This window comes from Girardinichthys multiradiatus, chromosome 9 (genome assembly GCF_021462225.1).
Source record: "Girardinichthys multiradiatus isolate DD_20200921_A chromosome 9, DD_fGirMul_XY1, whole genome shotgun sequence".
Taxonomy (NCBI): Eukaryota; Metazoa; Chordata; class Actinopteri; order Cyprinodontiformes; family Goodeidae; genus Girardinichthys; species Girardinichthys multiradiatus.
The window spans coordinates 36,947,630-36,969,901 of NC_061802.1; the positions used below are offsets into that span (position 1 = coordinate 36,947,630).

The 22,272-nt window shown below is 43.0% G+C and overlaps 3 protein-coding genes across 6 annotated transcripts; 1 reads left to right on the forward strand and 2 right to left on the reverse strand.

Moving 5' to 3' along the window:
- Positions 1-894: 894 nt before the first annotated feature.
- paics (phosphoribosylaminoimidazole carboxylase, phosphoribosylaminoimidazole succinocarboxamide synthetase) lies at positions 895-8,314 on the reverse strand. 2 transcript variants are annotated; one of them, XM_047373860.1, is made up of 16 exons: positions 7,900-8,312; positions 7,252-7,749; positions 7,120-7,179; positions 6,364-6,789; positions 6,205-6,270; positions 5,702-5,779; positions 5,269-5,426; positions 3,565-3,604; positions 3,277-3,474; positions 2,591-2,769; positions 2,333-2,512; positions 2,129-2,242; positions 1,950-2,033; positions 1,658-1,838; positions 1,411-1,569; positions 895-1,310 (listed from the first exon to the last, which is right to left on the reverse strand). In XM_047373860.1, exons 1-16 carry the CDS (start codon positions 8,255-8,257, stop codon positions 1,144-1,146), a joined length of 2,946 nt encoding a protein of 981 aa, XP_047229816.1. In that variant the 5' UTR covers positions 8,258-8,312; the 3' UTR covers positions 895-1,143. The 2 variants fall into 2 exon arrangements, with proteins under 2 accessions (XP_047229816.1, XP_047229815.1); XM_047373859.1 differs by having other exon boundaries at positions 6,205-6,789; positions 7,900-8,314.
- ppat (phosphoribosyl pyrophosphate amidotransferase) lies at positions 3,772-15,463 on the forward strand. 2 transcript variants are annotated; one of them, XM_047373864.1, is made up of 11 exons: positions 3,772-4,348; positions 8,684-8,750; positions 8,935-9,141; positions 10,018-10,130; positions 10,217-10,362; positions 10,695-10,767; positions 10,850-11,001; positions 11,080-11,207; positions 11,305-11,526; positions 14,711-14,831; positions 14,903-15,463. In XM_047373864.1, the coding sequence occupies exons 1-11, from the start codon at positions 4,221-4,223 to the stop codon at positions 15,055-15,057; spliced, it is 1,512 nt and encodes a 503-aa protein (XP_047229820.1). In that variant the 5' UTR covers positions 3,772-4,220; the 3' UTR covers positions 15,058-15,463. The 2 variants fall into 2 exon arrangements, with proteins under 2 accessions (XP_047229820.1, XP_047229821.1); XM_047373865.1 differs by lacking the exon at positions 3,772-4,348 and adding an exon at positions 8,456-8,595.
- On the reverse strand, positions 15,353-21,842 carry si:dkeyp-117h8.4 (uncharacterized protein LOC572032 homolog). Of its 2 annotated transcripts, none has more exons than XM_047373862.1 (9): positions 21,722-21,842; positions 21,120-21,391; positions 20,972-21,035; positions 20,667-20,722; positions 20,545-20,578; positions 20,431-20,453; positions 20,273-20,348; positions 16,601-18,085; positions 15,353-15,904 (listed from the first exon to the last, which is right to left on the reverse strand). In XM_047373862.1, the coding sequence occupies exons 2-9, from the start codon at positions 21,195-21,197 to the stop codon at positions 15,846-15,848; spliced, it is 1,875 nt and encodes a 624-aa protein (XP_047229818.1). In that variant the 5' UTR covers positions 21,198-21,391; positions 21,722-21,842; the 3' UTR covers positions 15,353-15,845. The 2 variants fall into 2 exon arrangements, with proteins under 2 accessions (XP_047229818.1, XP_047229817.1); XM_047373861.1 differs by having other exon boundaries at positions 16,601-18,088.
- Positions 21,843-22,272: the final 430 nt, after the last annotated feature.

Below are 22,272 nucleotides of genomic sequence, written 5' to 3' on the forward strand. Positions count from 1 at the left end.
GTCCCCCAAGGTCTGGAATCGGCCCTTCTCCACAATCTTCTTCAGGGTCCGGTCACCTCTTCTCGTTGTGCAGCGTTTTCTGCCACACGTTTTCCTTCCCACAGACTTCCCACTGAGGTGCCTTAATACAGCACTCTGGGAACAGCCTATTCGTTCAGAAATTTCTTTCTGTGTCTTACCCTCTTGCTTGAGGGTGTCAATAGTGGCCTTCTGGACAGCAGTCAGGTCGGCAGTCTTACCCATGATTGGGGTTTTGAGTGATGAACCAGGCTGGGAGTTTTAAAGGCCTCAGGAATCTTTTGCAGGTGTTTAGAGTTAACTCGTTGATTCAGATGATTAGGTTCATAGCTCGTTTAGAGACCCTTTTAATGATATGCTAATTTTGTGAGATAGGAATTTTGGGTTTTCATGAGCTGTATGCCAAAATCATCCGTATTAAGACAATAAAAGACCTGAAATATTTCAGTTAGTGTGCAATGAATCTAAAATATGTGAATGTTAAATTTTCATCATGACATTATGGAAAATAATGAACTTTATCACAATATGCTAATATTTTGAGAAGGACCTGTATGTGCTTGAATGGCCCAGTCAAAGTCCAGACCTGAACAGAGTTGAGTCTCTGGCAAGACAAAAAAATAAAAATGTGCTAAACCAATTTTCAAAAAAGGGCTGGCAGCAAAAAAAAAAAAAAAAGAAAAGTTTCATTTTTAGTCTGCCTTAAATAATGCACAATTAAATAAATTCAAGTTTGTGGCTGTACCACAAGTTCAAGCGGTATGAATGCTTTTGCGGTACAATGTGTTATTTTCAATTTCCTAACCCCAATTTAAAATATGGTTAATAAGCATCAGCAGACTGAAATTACACAAAGATGACACCAAAAAACTTACATATGCTGTAAGCTCTATATTTCTTTATTGACTTTGTCCAGTGCATCTTTTTATTTGGAAAAGAAACAAAAACCTAATTTTCTATACAATTATGCATTTCACATTTTATTGATGATGTTGGTTGGATTAAAACAGACAATGGGCCTTTAGTTCATTCTTTTTGCTTTAATGGGATGATTGAGGAACATCTACAGTTAAAAGGCAAACAAAGGTATGATGGGGGTGTAGGGCACAAGTTGGTCTAAGCTACTTAGAGGCTGCAGGCCTGTAGTTTTTGGTCTGCAAGCTTTAGAGACACCCATGTGTTGAGCATGGAGGCCCTCAGCTTGGACCACACCAGGTGGTTGCTCAAGCCGATGACCTGCGCGGCAAACTGAGCAGCGGCATCAGGAGAGAGGACTGTGGAGCAGCCCAGACCTGTGGAGAACATGGAACAGAGGAAAGATTAGCAGCTGTGACAGATCAACCCGCCTCTGACTAATGGTACAGCAAACAAAGCACTAAGAGCTCTGCTCACCACTCGGCAAACGGAGGGATGACCAGACATCTTGTGCTCCCCAGTCTGGAGTGAGAGGAGGGCAGTTGATGACGGGATAAACAGTGTTTCCAGACATCACGGGCCCCAGGCCGTTACTCCTACCCGCTACAGCCACAAATATGGTGGGGACCCCATCACCTATGGAGAGAAAACGTATTGAAGATAAGGGATGGGGCAAAAACACCACCCATTTCCCCATCTTATCTTCAAAAATAATAATGCAGACCTTCATATTCTGCTTTAATACGGAGTGTCTCATCTGGGCCTTTGTGAGCAGAGGTGACCCTCAAGTTGCAGGGGAGTCCATAGGAGGTACAGGCCTTTTTGATTTTTTCACAGTGAGCCAAATCAGAGGTGGAGCCCATCAGAACCACCACCCTCCCGCTGGCTTGGGGCTCCAGGAGGAGCTACAGATAACAGAGATCAATACCCATGTTTAGTACACTGCAAATGAACCCAGAAGACTAACAGCAAACAAAGAACTGCTCAGGTACTGATTTTAGCAAGTTCAATCACACCTGGACCCTTTCAGAAACCCATTCAAAGTTTCTCTTCACCATCTGCATAGCTTCTGGAGTAACTTCTTTCAGGTCTCGGTACACCTGAAAAAAATAAATAAAACACACACAACCCTTTTACTCTTTACAATTCACTGAAAATGTATTAGAATAAAATATAGATGATTATAATCCCTGACCTGCTTATCTTTCTGCTGGCTCCGATCTCCCGCCGGCCACAGCCTCCACGAGTCGTTGTCGATGACGTCGGCGAGAACAATCTCCCCCGTCTTAACATTCACGCCAAACTCAATCTACACAGTTTTAAACAAGTTAAAAAAAAACATAAGCTGCATTGCTGGGCAGAGCAAATGACCAGCAGAGGGCGACACACGACTACATGCCTTCATGTCCACAAGTGTGCAGTTCTGAGTAGCCCAAGCCTTCTCCAGAATCTCAAAGATGGCCACGGTGCTGCGGTTCATGATGTCCACCTCACACTGACTGATGGTGAGCCCAGCTAGGGTGAACTTAGCTGCCAGCAGCTGCTCCTCGGACCACTGAGGATCGTTGTTGGCATCATCCTGAAGAGAAGAACAATTACTGAGGTGATACCCATTTAGAAACAACCGACTTTAATCATTACGAGGCTTCACGCTTACTTTGAAGAACATCTCCATCTTCAGCGGGGTGAAGCGGTGACCCTCTTTGACTCCCGGATTTCTCTTCAGAAAGGACCCAGTCGCCACTCTGCGACACACCCACTCAATGGGAATCATCTCACAGTGGGCAGCAATGAACGCAGTCTCCGAATGTTGCTTCACAAAGGCAGTTTTAATACCTGGAAAACAAGGCAGATGTTCAGAAACGCCCTCAAACTTTATATTATATATATATATTATATATATATATATATATATATATATATATATATATATATATATATAAAAATTTTTTTTTTTCCCCCAGGTACATTACAATAAATTCAGTTTTGATTTTTGTATCAAGATAATGATCTTATGAGATGAATTATGAGAAGAAAGTCACAAGATGGACCTCTCTGCTACTTGATTCCCACATAGCAAACTTCAGAGGCACATGGCTGCAATTTAGCCAATTCCTTCTGCATAAAGGCATTTAAAAAAAAGAGTGATTTGGGGATCCATTCATAACTGCTAAACTTGGGGGGTGGGGGGGAAATAAAAAACGGACATAACCCCTACAGGGTACTTAGGAATTTGTGTGAAACTTGCTTGAGGGCAAGAATGACACATCTGTCCCAGCTCACGTTGCAGCCTGCAACACCAACACCTTCTAAACAACTTTACAAACTTCATCGAGTCCTCACCAGATTCCTGGAGCAGTTTGAACACGCAGCACGTCGTTTTGTTGGCGATGGCAGCCTTGCCCTCCATCTGATCCTTCCTCACGGCATTCCCAGCGGTGATCTGGTCTTTGGACTGCACCAGAACCAGTCCAGGCTGGCCCACTAGCTCAAAAATCTGCTTCGTCTTCCCCTCATTGAGCTTCTGGCCGATGTTCAACTCTGAAAAAACGCACAAAAGCAAACAGTGAAAAGAGAAATCAAACAAGTTTAATTTAAGCATTAAAGCATGAACTCATTATTGTGCAGTACCTGTGCTGGAAGCCATCGTGTTGGTCGATCTCAAACTGTCCTAGAAGACAAACCAAAGAAAGTTGCTAGGAGCAGCAGCAGCAGGGAGGCGCGCTGGCACGCAGCAGGAGAAGGGAAGGAAACGATTGCACTCTTACTTCCAAAGATAACCAATCGCATCACTCAACAGATTCTCTCAGCCAATCACAGCAGCGCTTTGCAATCACATGGTTTCGGGACGCTCCAACACCTAATTTTAAGTAGGAGAAAAACTTTGGCGTGCCACCATTTTTTAGTTCGACAAGACAATCGATCTGTCGAAAACTCGATCAAGATGGAACAGCAGGTCCTGTGACCAAGCAGAATAGTACAATACGTGTGTTTGTGATCAAGTCCGGGTTGATTCATTCATTTATTATAAGAGTTAGTGGCGCCTTTCCTTCGGTGAAAATCGCATTAACTTTTTTTTTCCCAACTCTTGATTGAATTAGTGTTTTTCGGGCTCGTGATGGCGAGTTAAAACTGTCAGCTGACCGGTTTTTTTGTCCGCCACGTTGTGTCACACAAAGCACGTGTTCGCTTAACCGTGCACGCGCCCGCGCACGCTGGGTGCTCGTAGGCGCGAGACCGTTCCGTTGGGGTAAACGGGGTAACCGGAGGACAGCGGCTGGGGCAGCATGGAGTTTGAGGAGTCCGGGATCGGGGAGGAATGCGGGGTTTTCGGCTGCGTGGCTGCCGGAGAGTGGCCCACGCAGCTAGAGGTGGCTCAGGTCCTCAGCCTGGGACTGGTGGCGTTGCAGCACAGGTTAGTATCATGAAGGGTTTTAAAAATGACTTGAGTCAGCTGAGCTTTTTTTTTTTTTGTGACGTTTTGATTTCAGTTAATATATCCGAGTAGAAACGGCGGGTTTAAAGGCTGAAAAACCGTTAAAGCTACTACTAAAAACTTTTCTTTCAAATCTGTCAAACTCACTTTATATCTAGTTTTATACAAATAATACAACATTCCATATTAGTTGTGCTATTTTGCTGGCAATCGTTATTTAATAAAAAGTCTACCCTCCTAAAAACGAGCTTATCGGTGGACGTGCCTCTTGTGACGTCACATAAGGCAAGTCATCAGCGTTCAGTTCATCCTTTTGTATTTTTCTTGTAGTTCTTTTGATGTCCGCCATATGTATTTATTTAAATTCCTTCTTCAAAGGTGTTTACTAATGCCAGCCCTAATCAGCTCAGTCCATGTGATGACATTGACCCAAATAAGCACAAAGGAGTATTGGCAAGTTTTTTGTTTCTTTTTCCTGGGCACTTACCAAAAGCATTGTAGTGAAATCCTGCTGTGGTAATCTTACTTCACTAACCAGCTGTGTTCTTGTTTTTGCTTGATTGTTTCTTGAAATGATTTAACGAAATTCTAACCATTTTTAAAATGTACCTACTTCAATCCATTAGGTCAATTCTAACTAATAGAATAAAATGCACTTATGATATATACACACAGCTATAAAAAAAAAAAAAAAGACGACGGTGTCGAATAAGTTATGGAGCTTTTTTTTGTTTTTTTTTTGTTTTTTTTTTTTAGAAAAACGCTAATTTAGGTCAGTTACCAAAGCAAGTTGCAAACAATGTCAGTGTACTTATCGATGTATTGTGGCAGTTCAAATAATGCTATCTCAGCTACATGAAGTATCTTACTGTAGATGACACTGATTTGTAAAATAATACCTGTGTTTTCGGGGGTAGATTAGAGTGGGCCATTGAGCACACAGATTTGATCTTTATTATGGGAACATGCTCCTGCTCCTCTTTGCACTTGGCCTCCACCTGAGCAGCAGAGTCGCGGCCTGCGTTCAGTTGTTTTGCTGGTTTCTGGTACGCAGAGTCTGAAAGTAAAAACATCAGCATGCTGTGATATCATTTTGTTCATGCTTTTTTTTCTATTACTCCTTGATTGTAATATGGCACCAGAATTTTTGTCCTTCATGCAAAAATAACATCTTATCTTATTAGCGGCTAATCTTACATTGTGCATTTTGTTACAATTGTGCCCTTATCCGTAATGCCATTATCAGTCTCCTTAGCAGATCATGAGACCGAGACAGAAATGATACATCATGTGACATGCACAGCGGTAAGAGAAAGGAGAGATTTTCGAAACCTTGATCCACCGCTTTTCTCTTCGTTTCTCTCTTTGCTGAAAAGTTGCTGTCTTTTCCCAGCAGAGTTTCAGAGGGGCCTACAAGCATCATGCAGCAAACAAAAAAACAAAAACAAATAGTGAAAAGACAAGCACAACAGTTTTTGTTTAAAAAAGATAGTCCTGTCATTCTTTTTAGGTAAACGGATTTTATGGTAACTGCTGTTATTCAAAACACCGGCATTGATACAGTGAATGTTAAAATAAGTTGGTGGACAATTGAATTAATCCGACTTGAATATTGGGTACTTTAGTAATATGTTCTGACTTTATTTTAAAAGATTAAAGGGTTAGTGTACAGAGAGCATTGCTTTATTAGAGCAATGCAGTACTGACATTTTGATCCTGGAAGACAATGATATTGAGGGTAAAGTGAAGCCTCATGTTTATGGTTGATTTAAGTCAGTTTTTTTTTGTTTAGCTAAAGAACAAAAGGTCAAATAGACAAATTATGATTAGCTCACTCCTTGGGCTCTGATGTTGTTCTGACTGGTGCTCCTTGATTCCTTGCAGGCTCAGCTCATCAACGCCTGTGATTGGGACAGAATCAGAGGTTTTCTCATCCATGACTGCTACTCTGTTTGTCTTTGCCAAACATACATCAACCCTACGGTTTTCCTCACAACTCTGTGGGATAGCGAGTGAGCCCGAAGGTGCGGGGTCGGCAGCCCCCGCGCCACGTAGCGAACCGTTTGGGGCGTGTGTCATTATGGCGTCCACTTCATCATAAAACCTCATGAGGCGTTTCCTCTCGGCTTCATCCGTCTTGCTCCTCTGAAGGGACCGGTAGAGGTACTTGAGGTTTTTGTACTTGGTGTGGCACTGTTTCCAGTCCCGCTCAATGCCTTGCTGCATGAGCCGGTTGGAGATCTGGACGAAGATATCCCTCTTTCTAGTCGAGCTCTCCAGCTGTTTGCATACACGTTCGTCGGACCAAACCTGGATGAGAGCTTGCACCTCTTGGTCGCTCCAGTTCCGGCCGGTGTCCGACACTGTGACCACTTGGAACTGGTCTGAGCTTGGTGAATCTGCTTGTGTCAGATGGGCCTCTGTGGTACAGAAGAACAGAGAAACAAAACCTCTCAGTAGTTTGGGGTCATTACACATTTGCCACGCTAAAGTTCCATCATTTTCCAGTATTATAAATCGGATGGATGGATACAACGTTTAGATAATATTATGGAGAATAAAGCCTGGAAATACAAATATTTTTCCATACTATTTTCTTCCTTCATATCTATGGAGAAAGAAAATGACATTAAAACACTTCAATGAAAATGCAAACCTAAAAATGCTTAAATGACATTTCTTAATATTCCAGACTGTGTAGGAATCCTCCAGAACACGCAGTGAATTTGATTAAACCATTTGTATCATACCTGTGCCTCTCCATTGTGCTTCTATGTCTCCATCAATATCATAATCATCGCTGTTGTCATCTGAAAATAAAATAGAATAATGAATTCTCTTGAATTTGAACGTATGATGGATAATAAATCAGAACTACCTACCATCTTCTATTTCGATGATGATCTCATTGTCTGATGCTGTGATCGATCTTGTGTTGCCTGGTGGTGTCTGTAGCCGCCCCTCTGTTGTGTCTCCGTTGTACAACCTCTTCTGCATCTCCTCAGTTCCGTTTTCCAGTACCTGGTCAAGCAAGATGGCTTCCACCTCTTCAAAAAACTTCATGTACCTCCCAGGACCTCCTGCACTGCTGCCTGCAGCGGCGTGAGCACTTTTTGCCGTCTTGTAGTCATATTTAAGATTCTTGTATTTGGTCCGACACTGCTTCCAGTTGCGTACCACCCCGAACTTCCTCTGCATCTGGCGGGCCATCTCCTGGAAGATGCACTTGTTGCGCAGCGTGCTCTTCAGGCGCTCCCGGACGCTCTGGTCGGCCCAGACACACAGCAGTGCCCGCACCTCGTCGTCAGTCCAGTGGCGCCCTCCTTCTTCAGTCACGTTTGGTGTGAGAGGAAGACTGGGATGCATTCGAGCCTTCATTCCTGCAGACACACAGAGACTTTTATCTTTGTCTAAAGTTTGATATGGAGAATTACATCAGTTTTAGAGCAGGAGAGCAAAAACTTGCTTAACATTCTTGTTCTTTTAACATAGCTGAATGTTTTAGGCAGTTGTGTTAAACCCAGATTTACCTTCATTCATTGACACTGAGACTGAGGAAAGGTAGATGGCCTCCGCCGGCCTTCCATCCAGTCCCGGGCCATAGCTAGCTGACGTGCCTGCTGCTGCATCAGCCCTCCTGCTCTGAAGTCCCAGACTTCTGCTCTTAGCCTGACACTCCCTCCAGCTGCGCACAACGCTGAGCCGCCTCAGCCGCTCTGAAATCAACTCAAACGTGCCCCTGCTCTCTGCTCCGTGCTGAGTTCCAACCTCATCCCACACTGACACGAGAGCCAGCACCTCTGCTTCCCCCCATGGTCTCTCCTTCGAGCCTTTCTCCTCCACCACCTCCCTGTCTTCCCCTCTTTGTCTCTCTGCTCCTCTCTCCATGTTTGAGCTGACCTGGAAACGTTTTCGTTTCCTCGGCCCCTTCTGTCTCTGCTGCCCGGTTCCCTAGGCAACCAGGCGGTTAAGCCTGAAAGCAACGCCTACTCGCTGAAAAGCAGTCTCACCACTGGCTTAAGCTGTGTGCAGAGGGGGCGGGATCAAGTGTAATCTGAGAAGCAGCTTGGTAAATGGACTGAAACTGCAGCAAGACGACTCCCCATAAATGGCAGCTCCACGTCTGAGAAGCGCTTTTGTTCTCTGACTCTGGCTCCTTTTTTATTTCATTGCTTAAGTCAAACTGGTTTGATCTGCCTCAAGGCACATTAACTGAGGTCGTCGGGGTATGTCCAGTCTTGTTGAAGGCTTTTTATCATGCCTTCATCTTAACACTGATGATTGACCATTTTCATTTTGTTTTTGTTTTCTCAGAGGTCAGGAAAGTGCGGGGATTGTCACAAGCAATGGAGCCTGTCTGCCTATATACACAAGCCACAAGGTGGTTGAGTATTCCTGACAAGTTCAATTCACACATGCATCAAACAAGTACACTTCACACTGAATCGGTTGAACAGCTGTTCAGGCCTCTCCTGGTGTGTTTTGAGGCCTTTTCACATCACGCTGGCATCTCAATGTCTGCTTTTCGATTTGTACAAACAATGATCTCTCTTGGCATTTCTCAGGGCATGGGATTAGTGAGCACCGCTTTCCAACCGGACGCTCTGCTCAAACTGCGCTACGGTAACCTTGGGATCTGTCACACACGTTATTCAACGACCGGGATCTCGGAGCTGCAGAACTGCCAGCCCTTTGTGGTGGACACGCTGCACGGCAGGATTGCCGTGGCGCACAATGGAGAGCTGGTTAATTCCCGTGCCTTGCGGAAAAAGGTGAGGATGACCATGTGCTTCTGGTGACAGTGTGAGCTGCATTTTGTTTTTGTTGCACTCTGTTAGTTTTTATATTTACAATTCTTCAAAGAGTCATCTGTTATAAGTTAAAGCTGTAGGCTTTTACAGTGCTTTGGGAAAAATATTCATAGCCTTTACTTTTTTTTAAGTTTACAAATACAAACTATGTGTTAGACCAAAACTAGGCAGGGTATAATTGTGAAGGTACCAAGTTTTCAAACGTTTTTTTGGAATAAAAATGCGGCTACAGAAGACTAGAGAGTGGGATAAAGGTTCGCCTTTCAGCAGGAGAACGACCCCAGAACAAACGGTCAGATCTCCGATACAACTGTTTAGATCAAAGAATATTCATGTGTTAGAATGGCCCAGTCAGAGCCCAGAACTAAATCCAGGTGATAGTCTGTGAAAAGACTAGAACGTTGATGTTCAGAACTCTCCATTCTGTCTGATTGAGCTTAAGCTATTTTGCAAAAAAGAATGGGTCAAATGTTCAGTGTCTAAATCCTGAAAGCTGTTAAGCTTATGCCCCAAACTATTTGTAGCTGCAGCAAAAGGCAGCTCTTCAAATGACTGATTCAGGGGACTGCCAACAAATGCACTCAACACTTTCCGGATCTTTTAGACACTTCTTTACTGATTTATTCCAGCATTTATTCCATTTTGAAAATTGTTTATAGCCACATTGCATACACAGAGACCTGAGTCTGAGTTTAAGATGTTTGTGTGATAATAAAGCTGAGTCTGAGGCGTTAAATCCCTCACTATGTTTTATATTATGTCGATTAGAACCTAGCAGAACAGCGGCTTGGTACATGTTCTGTATAAGATGCTGCGAGTCTTAACTTTGTTGGACAGGTAATGCGCCATGGAGTCGGCCTCTCCACCGGCTCAGACAGCGAGCTCATCACCCAGCTGCTGGCGCTGACTCCACCCATGGAGGAGCTGGACACACCTGACTGGGTCGCTAGGTGACTACCTGGTCTGGATGCTGTGGAAATGTTCTTATTCTCTTGACATGATTTCCTTACCTAACTTCACATGTCTTTGATTACAGAATTAAAAACCTGATGTCGAAAACACCCACATCATACTCACTGCTGATCATGTACAAAGATGTCATCTATGCAGTGCGTGACCCTTATGGAAACCGACCCCTCTGCATTGGAAGGGTTGTTCCTATCTCTAGGCTCCACAGTTCAGGTATTTGAATAGTTTTTACTCTTTGTTTGTACTTGTCTGGAAGTTACACAGAGAATCTACGACACTCGTATTGTGAAACACCGAGCTTATTAAGAAACTTGTTTTGGTGGGAAGCCAAATTAAGATTGCTAGTGTGGAAAAACGTTGGATGAGAAGGTTTAGAGGATGTGTTTTATTTATGGTCTTCATTGTATGAGCAGAAATTTGCTCAGAGAGCTCATTTTCTGACAAAGATGGAGCCTCACAAGAGCTCAGCACTTTGGTTGATGATGTTATCAGAGGTCAGATAGCTGCTGGTGGATGATTAACTTGACTCTTTGCTCCCTGGTTAGGAGCAGGAGAGGAGGACACTGAAGGATGGGTTGTGTCATCAGAGTCCTGCAGCTTCCAGTCCATCGGAGCAAAGTGATGTTTTTTTTTTTTTATACTTCTTTATAAGTGTAGGCTGTATTGCTTTGAGTTTCTAACATTATCACATCCATCGTAGGTATTACAGGGAGGTCTTACCAGGAGAAATTGTTCAGATATCCAGGCATGGAGTGAAGTCTCTGAGTGTCGTTCCTCGCCCTGAAGGAGACCTGCCTGCCTTCTGCATCTTTGAATATGTTTATTTTGCCAGACCAGACTCCATTTTTGAAGGTAACACACCTGCTAAATATAATAAAAACCTAACCATACAGCTTGACTGTGGAATTACTGAATATTGACGTACTGCAGGGCAGATGGTGTATACTGTGAGGCAGCGCTGTGGTCGACAGTTGGCCATAGAAGCTCCAACTGATGTAGATCTGGTCAGTACGGTGCCAGAGTCTGCGACCCCTGCTGCTCTGGGCTACGCTCAGCAGGTCTGTCCTTGAGTCATCTGCTTAAAGATAAGACGTCCCACCAGCCGGAGAACGTCAATACTCACACGTATGTTTCCCTGTTGTCATCCTCTCCCAGTCTGGCCTCCCATACACGGAGGTTCTGTGCAAGAACCGCTATGTAGGAAGAACGTTTATCCAACCAAATACTCGTCTGAGGCAGCTTGGAGTGGCCAAGAAGTTCGGGGTGCTGACTGACAACTTTGCTGGGAAACGAGTGGTGCTCATTGATGACTCTATCGTCAGGGGCAACACAATCTCCCCTATCATTAAGCTGCTGCGGGAAGCTGGTGCAACAGAGGTTGGTTTCATGCAATTGTAGCAACTCTAGATAATTGTGGTTTTTTTTTTTTTTGTTGGGGGGGTTTCCACTGGTGCAGAGACATAGATGTTTTTTTTTTGTCTGCTCCTGGATACAGTGGGGAGAACGAGTATTTGATACACAGCAGATTTTGCAGGTTTTCCCACTTGCAAAGCATCTAAAAGTCTTAAATTTCTATCATAGGTACTTTTCATCTGAGTGAAGGAATCTAATACAATAATCCAGAAAATCACATTATGTGATTTTTAAGTAATTCATTTGCATTTTATTGTATGACATAAGTATTTGATTCATCAGAAAAACAAAACTTATTATTTGGTACAGAAACCTTTGCAGTTACAGATATCAGACGTTTCCTGTAGTTCTTGATGAGGTTTGCACACTGCAGCAGGGATTTTGAACCACTCCTCCATACAGATCTCAGGGCTGTCGCTGGGCAATACGGACTTTCAGCTCCCTCCAAAGATTTTAGGTTGGGTTCAGGTCTGGAGACTCGCTAGGCTACTCCAGGACCTTGAGGTGCTTCTTACAGAGCCACTGCTTAGTTGCCCTGGCTGTGTGCTTCGGGTCGTTGTCATCCTGGAAGACCCAGCCACGACCCATCTTCAATGGCCTTACTGAGGGAAGGAGGTTGTTGGCTAAGATCTCCCGATACATGGCTCCATCCATCCTCCCCTCAATACGCTGCAGTCATCCTGTCTCCTTTGCAGAAAAGCATCCCCAAAGAATGATGTTTCCACCTCCATGCTTCACAGTAGGGATGGTGTTCTTGGGGTTGTTCTCATCCTTCTTCCTCCAAACACGGTGAGTGGAGTTTAGACCAAAAAGCTACATTTTTGTCTCATCAGACCACATGAGTTTCTCTCATTCCTCCTCTGGATCATCCAGATGGTCGTTGGGAAACTTCAGACGGGCCTGGACATGGCTGGCTTGAGCAGGGGGACCTTGAGACTGTGGTCCCAGCTCCCTTAAGGTCATTGACTAAGTCCTGCCATGTAGTTCTGGGCTGATCCCTCACCTTCCTCATGATCATTGATGCCCCACCAGGTGATATCTTGCATGGAGCCCCAGACTGAGGGAGATTGACCATCATCTTGAACTTCTTCCATTTTCTTATTATTCCTCCAACAGTTGTTGTCTTCTCACCAAACTGCTTGGCTGTTTTCCTGTATCCCATCCCAGCCTTGTGCAGCTCTACTATTTTGTCCCTGATGTCCTTCCACAGCTCTCTGGTCTTGGTCATTGTGGAGAGGTTGGAGTTTGTTTGATTGAGTGTGTGGACAGGTGTCTTTTATACAGATAAGAAGTTCAAACAGGTGTAGTTAATACAGGTAATAAGTGGAGAACAGGAGAGCTTCTTAATGAAGAACTAACAGGCCTGTGAGAGCTGGGATTCTTACTGGTTAGGTGATCATAAACATGCGCAATAAAATACAAATTAATTACTTAAAAATCACCCAATGTGATTTTGTGGATTTTTGTTTTAGATTCCGTCACTCACAGTTGAAGAGGACCTATGATAAAAAGTAAAGACTTTTACATGCTTTGCAGGCAGGAAAAACTGCACAATTGGCAGTCTATCAAACACTATGTGCGATAGTTTTACCAGCTCACAGTTACGATATGACGTTTCTGTTTCTTTCAGTAAATGTCAATTTCAGGCTTTTTAAACCTTTTAAACACTATTATGAAATAAGTTGTAGATCTATTGAAATTACAATAAAATAACTTAAGCAGGTTTAATATACCTTTTATTCACATCTAAGTTTTTAGTTCTGGATTTGACTTCAGGTATTTTAGTCCTGTTGGTTAATTTCCAACACTGTATACTATTAGCTTGAGAACTGTTACTGCCGACAAGTTTAACCAACTTCTACAATCCTTATTTTGAAGCTAAACACTTTTGCTTGACAAAGGAAGCTGGTAAGTAGATAATCAACAAGAAATGGGTTTTTTTACGACACTAGAGGCCTCTATTTTTCTGAATTTTTACAACAGTAAACCGACAGGAAAGGGTGGAGAGAGTGGGAAGACATGCAGTAAAGGTGGAACCCACAACAGCTGCATCGAGGACTGTTTTGGGGCACACGTACCCTGTGCCACCTCCGCAGCCCAACAAGAAATGTTTTTAATTCTCTTAAGAAACCACAACATGCCAGCTTTTTTCAGGGGTTATGAGAATGTGTGGCTTTAAATTCCTTCTGACGGAACCGTTTAATTCCCTTTGCAGATTTGCCATGGGTTAAAAACGACAGAATTCCTCGACAAGAATTACAACAGAACGGATGCCGCTGAAAGTGTTTGTTAAGCTTATAAAATATAAGTTACAAAAAGGATTGCCCTAAATAAACCTAAGTACAGAAATATGGGTTAAGATTTAGACTATAAAAAACCCTTTAAGACTCTGTGCTGGACTAACAGCATCGTTGTCGTGGGTCTGCTCACACTGTTTTTTTGAGAACAGCATGAACACAGCAGATGAACTCGGACAAATTCACTCAGCGCTTCACAGGAAGAGTGTCTAGCATGCTCCCTGAACTTCATGCTTTAACTTATTTAAGTAGTTTGCTAGAATGTCTCTGTTTTTAATAAAGACACAGAGGTTCCAGTGCTGGGTGGGTTGTGTGCTCCTGCAGAATGTGGACATAACGTGAAGTCAGCACATAAAAATAAAAAGCTAGAGACAACATGGTGGGTACATTGTGAGTGAATGCAGTGCAGACAGAAATCAGGAAGTTAGTTGTTCATTTAATATACAGCAGCAGTTGGACTGCTTGTAATTTTTTCCAACACCTTCACCTTCTGCAGATTTCTCATGTTTCACACCGAAATTCCTTCCTCATTCCTGAAAAATGCAAACCTTGAAGTTGTTTTTATTTTTTTAATCATTTGACCTTTTCTGTGCAGGGAACCTCAGATATGATGTGACATGATTTTGTAGACAGACCTATTTCAGCTATGAAACAGATGTTCTACAGATGGCAATCTGCATAGCTGCAGTTATCAGTGAAAAGATTTATACTAACTGGGAGTAATATTCACAAATAGTGAATACCAAAAATAGTATTCACTATTTGTATGTTAGGTGTGTAATGACTCATAATGTATTTAACAAAACTGTGATATTGACTGAAAATGTTGTGACTTGATCCCCGCTGTGCAGGTCCATATCAGGGTGGCATCTCCACCCATCAAGTTCCCCTGCTACATGGGCATCAACATCCCAACCAAAGAGGAGCTCATTGCCAACAAGCCAGAGTTTAAGGACATTGCTGGTTATATTGGTAAGGCTTAATGAACAGCTGGCCGTATAATTTAAATGTTCATCTCTGCTCATATTCCTTCTGCTGCGTAGGTGCTGACAGCATTGAGTATCTAAGTGTGGAGGGACTCGTATCCGCTGTCCAGGAGGGAATCACCTCCTTCCAGGAGAAGAACAACTCCCGCAAGAGTGTAGGCCACTGCACTGCCTGTCTAACTGGGAAATATCCAGTGGAACTGGAGTGGTAACTGGAACAGCAGCGTGGTTGGAGTGCTGAAACTGTTTCACAACTACAGCACAGGCGGTTCTTCTCTGCAGTCTCTGCTCACAACTTTATAAAAATGTCGCTTCAGGTTGAGCCTTACAACACTGTATTTTTTTGTCCTAAATTACTGGATGGTGTGAGTATTTTCTTGAGCACACCAATAGACCCTATGTATATTTGTTTCCTTTCTATGTTTATGTATCAGTGTATTTAGCTGTTTTTCAGCGTAATCCAGGCATTTGCATGCAGAGCATTAAAATATGTCAAGACACACAAGAGCAAAGAACAAAACCTTTATTTTACTTAATACTTTGGGTCACTTGAATTCAGTGTATTTTTGTCAACTTGAGTTAACTCTTCAAACTTTAATAAAGACAAATCTAAATTTGTGCAATGGGATGAACAATATATGCTTCATGAAACTGCTTATAACAAGCCAACAAAAATTGACATTAAGATTCAGAAGGAATATTTAAAATTCAGCTATAATGGTCTACAGAACAGCCTAGGAAAACAAACGCTACAATAACAGCAAAACAGACATACAACTAGACTGCTTTAACAGCTACCCTACACACACACAAACAGTGCAGTGTGTAATTAAACTATCTGAAACCGACGAGCTGTAATGCATCTTCTGCACAAAAACTTCAACAACTGTAGGCATGTTCTTGTTAGTCTTGATTTATCTCCAATTTCTAATGGAAAAGGAAAAGCGGGTGACTAAGGAACACAAAGACATGGAGGTCAGGGAAAACCGAAACATCTTGCTTAGGACTTAAATGACCTGGGAGACTGGCCGTCGAATGCTTTATTCTCAAGTGGACCTCCTGTTGAAAGAGGCAGAAAAATGATTTCAACACATTGGTGCATCTTTCAGGATTAAAGTGAACATTTCAGTTACTTCAGGTGTTTGTTTTTGCTGACTGTGGCTTTCAGTGAATGGAAACATAACGTTCAGTTTCTAAGACAATTTAAGCATCAAATTGTGATCATGTAGGATTAGTTTTCTGAGGTTGGCCTGCTGAAAAGTATGTCTGTGTACTGCATAGTGTTTGAACTGATAAAACACTGGACCAACACCAGAAGATGATACGGCTCCACAAATCATCGCTGACGGTGGAAACTTCACATCAGACTTCAAGCAACATGGTCTCTATCTCTCTTCACTCATTAAGACTCTGGGACCTTGACATCCAAATTAAAAGCAGTTTAGTTTCATCTTTAAATAAAAAAAGACGTGTACCTTTGTCTGACACACTTTTTCCTTCCAATTATCTTTCCTTGTTTCTAGCCAGGTTCTCTAGCAATGACCTTTTGTGGCTCAACTGTCAAGTCTTCCCCAATAATTTTCTTAAGCACGTGTAACACGTCCTTCATTAGTCTTATGTAACATTAAAGATATGAAAGCCATAATCAACAGAAATATATGAAATGAATGAGCATTGAATGAACTTCTAACTTATTGCAATACGCTTGTATAACCCAACATCTATTTGATCAGGTAGATTCTAACTAGGGCTCACCCAAAGAGGAAAACCGAGGGTGGTGCCGGCCCATCCAGGCCTCCAGGTATGCTGCAGATTGCTGGCTTCTTTGTTTACTGGGGCTGTAAGGGACAGCACTGGGGGTGCCCTCCATCTCTGATTGAGAGAGGCAGCGTCTCAGCATCTCATTCTTGTGTCGTTTGGACCCCGGGGAGTGGGCACAGGACTGGTCCCTGAGGCGCTTGGACTGTGGGAGGCTGTCGCACCTCTGCTCCCTGTGGCGTTTCCTCAGGATGGAGCGGTGGGGCGACAAGGCGAGTGCCGCCAAAGATGTGGAGGGGAGGACCCTCCTGGCCTCAGAGCTTCCTCCACACAGATGACAGGGAAGGGTGTTGAAGATAGTGGATTTATTCTGGCACACAAACTTGTGATAAAGCTTCATGAAGTCCTCGTCTACTTTCTTTGGTGAATGAAAGCCAGAGCTCGACAGAGAGGAGTCCAAGGAGAGGTTCCGTCTGATCCGGCGATGGCTATTTGCTGCCTGGGCCGGCAGAGGTGAGGGGGGCGGTGGCTGGGAGGACTGATTGCAGTCTTGGGGGTAAAGCATCTTACACAGCACAACGGGCCTCTTTGGAGGAGAGGACATGGAAGTGGATAGTGATCTAGGGTTCATTGGCTCTCTTGAACAGTGGCCATCATATTCTCTGGGGCTTCTGGAAAATGCAAGAGGAGACCTGCTGAGGTTGCTCATCCTTCTTGCCTTGAAAGGACTCTGCCTGACGGGGGAACTGTAGATATCTGGCCTCTCTGGGACAGAGGGAGTTTCTGCTGCATAGGTTGACACCTCTGCTGAGTGTGAAGAAACAGAAAGCCTCCTAAACCTGAAGGGTGGATCCACAGATGATTTCGCAGTGGTGTAGGGACGCTGTGAAGGACTGGCAGAATCAATGGGAATCTGCTCTACAAGGTGGGTTTGTTTATGTGGGGACAGCTCAGACACAAAGAAAGTCTTATTCAGCGAAATCTCTTTTGGTTTAGCGGTGTCAGAGAAATTTATTAAGCTGATGAGACGTGGGGTCTCACCACTCAGCAATCCCCTCTCCCTACCAGGAGACCATTGTCCATTGTACAGGCTCGTCACTGGCGACAGGACAGGACGAGGTGCCATTTCAGTCCACATCCTCTTTGCAGGACTGCCGGAGCCCTCTTCAAAAAGCCTCTTACTAGTCGTCATCTTTGGTTGATCGTCAGCAGATGTCACTGTGATGTCAAGCATGTTTCGGAGGCTTCTTCTAGGTTGCTGCCTCCATCTATGGTACCTCCTCAGCACAGATCTGGCTGCCACAGAGACGGTCTGCCGATGCCAGGCTCTTTCTATCCGACTAACCATTGTTGGGTACAGCTCCGCCAGGGAAGTGCACCGACTACTCAGGGACATTTGCAGAACTTCATCTTGGTCCTCCGGCAGGACCTCGCTCTCTGACGAGTTCCTCCAGCTTCCATCCAATAAACTCATTGTTCCCTCTGCTAGATGTTAATACAGAAAATAAATATCACCTCCATTCGAACATCAGACCTTTACAGTACTTCACTGAAGTATTCACACCCTTAAACTTTTGCCTAGGTTGTCCAATTATAACCACAAACCTCAATGTATTTTATGGAGATCTTATGTGATGGACCAAGATAAACTGTGCATAATTGTGATATGGAAAGAAATTGATACATGGCTTTCAAATGTGCAAGTATGTTGGAATCTGAAGCAGCTTTACACATCTAGAAACTGATCTGGCCATTCTTTTCTAAATAGCTCGATAGGACCGGAAGTTCACACATCACATTCTGTTATGGTATTAATCACAATAACCCCGAATAAATTAATAAAATAATAAAAAGTATTTTAAAAATCCATTGCAGTCTTTTTTTGGAATAGATTGTGTGACTGAACATCACTGCAGTCAGATCCCCACAAAGTCGGCTGTTAAAAAAACAACACACAAAAACTCAACATGAATTAGTTACAGATTTTTGAACAGGCTACTTAGAAAAGCAGCTACATTAAGGACAATTTTATGGAAAACAAGGGACGACTGCATCTGCTCACATTTCAGATATTGATTTACTGCTGCTCTCACAGAACCAACAGTGGAAAAAAAAATCTCACTAATGTTTTTTTTAGGAGTATGGAATCGGGGGCCCTTTATTAGGGGCCATCCGGTCCCTGTACGAGCGGAGCAGGAGTTTGGTCCGCATTGCCGGCACTAAGTCGGACCTGTTCCCAGTGCATGTTGGACTCTGACAGAGCTGCCCTTTGTCACTGGTCCTGTTCATAACTTTTATGGACAGGATTTCTAGACGCAGCCAAGGGCCGGAGGGGGTCTGGTTTGGGGACCAGTGGATTTCGTCTCTTCTTTTTGCGGATGACGTGGTCCTGCTGGCCCCCTCTAGCCAAGACCTACAGCATGCGCTGGGGCGGTTCGCAGCCGAGTGTGAAGCGGCTGGGATGAGGATCAGCTCCTCCAAGTCCGAGGCCATGGTACTCGACCGGAAAAGGTGGCTTGTCCTCTTCAGGTTGGAGGGGAGTTCTTGCCTCAAGTGGAGGAGTTTAAATATCTCGGGGTCTTGTTCACAAGTGAGGGAAGAATGGAGCGGGATATCGACAGACGGATCGGTGCGGTTGCCACAGTAATGGGGGCGCTGTGCCGGTCCGTTGTGGTGAAGAGAGAGCTGAGCCGAAAAGCAAAGCTCTCAATTTACCGGTCGGTCTACGTTCCTACCCTCATCTATGGCCATGAACTTTGGATCATGACCGAAAGAACGAGATCCCGGATACAAGCGGCTGAAATGAGCTTCCTCCGTAGGGTGGCCGGGCACTTCCTTAGAGATAGGGTGAGGAGCTCGGCCATCCGGGAGGGGCTCGGAGTAGAGCCGCTGCTCCTCCACATCGAGAGGAGCCAGTTGAGGTGGCTCGGGCATCTATACTGGATGCCTCCTGGACGCCTTCCTCGGGAGGTGTTCCAGGCACGTCCCACCAGGAGGAGGCCCAGGACATGCTGGAGGGATTATGTCTCTCAGCTGGCCTGGGAACGCCTTGGGCTCCCCCCGGAGGAGCTGGAGGAGGTGTCTGGGCATCCCGGTCCCGGATAAGCGGAAGATAACAAGTACGAGTTTTTAGTTTGGGGGCGGGGGTTGCAGATACCACTATGTGGGGTTTATTATCAGGAGAAGTGGAAATTCTTATGACCATAAAAAATTTCCTGGCAATCCCTAGGATGGTGTGTTCAGGTTGATGTGCAGTGATGGTTTTCCAGCATAGCAGCAGATGCAAGGATGGCATAAAGTTCAGTTCTGGTCTTCTGTGACGACAGCACCGCCTTCCCCAGGTTTGCTTTTTGTGCTACATGGCTTGTGATGGACATCTGCTGGATTCCTTTAGCCCCACCTTTCTTCTTGGCATCTTTATATAAAAGCAAGATTTGCAGAGCCCATGACTAATAGTCGACTCTGATCCTTTATTAAAAGGTATTTAGTAATATTAGTAAGAAAGAAAGTTGTGTGCAACCTTGTTTTAGTATAACTCATAAAATTCCATCAAAAATGAATGAGGCTTGTGGTGGTAATGTGACAAACTATGGCAAAGTACAAGTGATATGAATACTTTAGCAAGTGTATTTTTATTTTTTTAAGTGCAGCAACTTTTTGTGTTCCTACCGCTATCTTCCTTAGGAAATTCACTGCTGGAGGCACTATCATCATCTGCTCCATCATCTTTACATGGCCAATTTAACTATTAAGAAAAACATACTCTTTAAATTGAACTATTACAGATATTTTTAGCAGAAGTGTCAGATAATCACAAATATATTTACCTGAGAGTGTGTTGAACTGTGTGCTGCAGAAAAAGAAATTGTTTAAGACAAACCAATGCAAATAAAAAAAAGAAAATTTAAATATCAGTTTCATTTAGGGATATGTAAACTTACCACTTAACGAGCGATCTTTTAGATATGACTGGTTCTAAGGAGAGGGTGCACATAGGATTCAGATTGATTATTTAATTTAAAAGACACGCCTAATGAATCTGATGAATGAACAAATCACAAACCTTTGACCCAAACTTCTGGAGTTTATGTTCAGACTCTGATAAATATTTGGAAAGCGCTGAGCAAAAAAAAAAAAAAAAAAACAGAATTAATTAAAATGGTATCAGAAATAAATTATTAAGTTACAGTGGTTTGTCAAATATCAATACATTAAGGTTAATAGTCAATTTAAAAAAGAAAAGACGCTTCATGTTTTAGCTGGCGTGCAATAGCAGTAAGTAAGTCGCCGATAGGCGGAATCAAAAGTAACATTTTTTAATTAATAAAAAAAACAGTCAAGATCATAAACATAATACAGTTTACTCACTTTTCAGCTCTATTTTGTCGATATCCACCTCTAGCACGTCGTCTTCATCCTTAAATTTTGAATACTGTTTAAAGAAATGCAAATATTAGCAAACATCACTTCTGCACCGCTTTGAACTTAAAACAAAGAGTTAGTTCCGCTAACAAACCTTATCAGCGATTCGATCCAGAGATCTCTTAAAGTTGGCGGTATTTCTATCTAAATACTGAGATAAATACGGATCCATGCTGCGCGGTAATAACACTTGTTTGTAAAGCTAAAAAAATATTTGAAAAACTAGCGGGCGACAGCCAAGAAAAGCGCTCTCAGTTTGAGTTTCTTCTTCTTCCTCGTTGTGTGTGTGTTACGGGCGCCAGGGAAACAGCGAATCGATATATTAGCCCCACCTGCTGGTATGGAGTGTAGAACCAAGAGAACCCTCTAAAATAAAGAAAACACAACTTTAACGTCCTGCTCAGACCTTTAAAGTCGCTGTTTGTTTTCTTCTTTTAATATTCAAATACAATTTGCTTTGATTTTACTTAATTAAACTAAATCAGTTGTATTATTTCATTTTCGCACATTTAAAGTGAACACCCCATCGAACTAGCTGCATTTTATGACATTTGTCACTACCGAAAAATAACCATGGGACTCATCTTTTAGTGATTTCTCTAACATATACATTAGGGAAAAAATCCTATTCTCGTGGAATCAACATATTAAAGCAGTTCAGAAATTAGTGCCTGCACACAGGGACAAGTTAAATACCTTCTCCAAAACGATCTCGTAAGTTCAGACAAGAAAAAAAAAACTATTTGGCCTCAGTGACAAGAAGGAAGTTCCGTGTGAAGCAGTGTCGGCAGCACCATGTAATAATGTTTTGCAGCCAAAATAACCTGTGCATTGTATTTAGTTGTGAGATTAATAAAGAAGGAGACTTACTCCAAATGTTTCTTTTTTTTTAAATAGGGTAACGTGATTGGACAACTTACAAACGGTACCTTCGAAGACAAACACGTGGATGTAGATAAATGTCTTCCGTAAAGGACTATGTTTGTATTCAAATTCAATCCATATTTGATTGCTTTAATTTCAAAATAATTTCAGATGGTTGGCATTTTGAGCTTGAATAAGACGTTTCATAGCATTTGAGATAGTTAGAACATTTGACAAATACTATATAATGTTTTACTAATTCTCACAAAGAAATACAGCCTTAAATGTAATTATTCCATCTGTTGTTGTTGTTAGTAATCAGAGACCGAATAGAAAGTAAAATTTCTGAATATTGGAATGTCCGAGCTTTCAAGGAGGGCATT

What these genes read in the sequence shown, in the direction of transcription:
- ppat (XM_047373864.1), top strand. Translation starts at nt 4,221, where the DNA reads ATGGAGTTTGAGGAGTCCGGGATCGGGGAGGAATGCGGGGTTTTCGGC. An exon ending in CTATATACACAAGCCACAAG is followed by an intron (nt 8,751 to 8,934) that starts GTGGTTGAGTAT and finishes GGCATTTCTCAG; the next exon opens with GGCATGGGATTAGTGAGCAC. An exon ending in TTCCAGTCCATCGGAGCAAA is followed by an intron (nt 10,768 to 10,849) that starts GTGATGTTTTTT and finishes CATCCATCGTAG; the next exon opens with GTATTACAGGGAGGTCTTAC.
- si:dkeyp-117h8.4 (XM_047373861.1), bottom strand. Translation starts at nt 21,197, where the DNA reads ATGGATCCGTATTTATCTCAGTATTTAGATAGAAATACCGCCAACTTT. An exon ending in TCCAGAAGTTTGGGTCAAAG is followed by an intron (nt 20,579 to 20,666) that starts GTTTGTGATTTG and finishes CCCTCTCCTTAG; the next exon opens with AACCAGTCATATCTAAAAGA. An exon ending in AAAAGATCGCTCGTTAAGTG is followed by an intron (nt 20,454 to 20,544) that starts GTAAGTTTACAT and finishes CTTTTTCTGCAG; the next exon opens with CACACAGTTCAACACACTCT.
- paics (XM_047373859.1), bottom strand. Translation starts at nt 8,257, where the DNA reads ATGGAGAGAGGAGCAGAGAGACAAAGAGGGGAAGACAGGGAGGTGGTG. An exon ending in AGATGGAGATGTTCTTCAAA is followed by an intron (nt 2,513 to 2,590) that starts GTAAGCGTGAAG and finishes TCTTCTCTTCAG; the next exon opens with GATGATGCCAACAACGATCC. An exon ending in GGGTTTCTGAAAGGGTCCAG is followed by an intron (nt 1,839 to 1,949) that starts GTGTGATTGAAC and finishes TGTTATCTGTAG; the next exon opens with CTCCTCCTGGAGCCCCAAGC.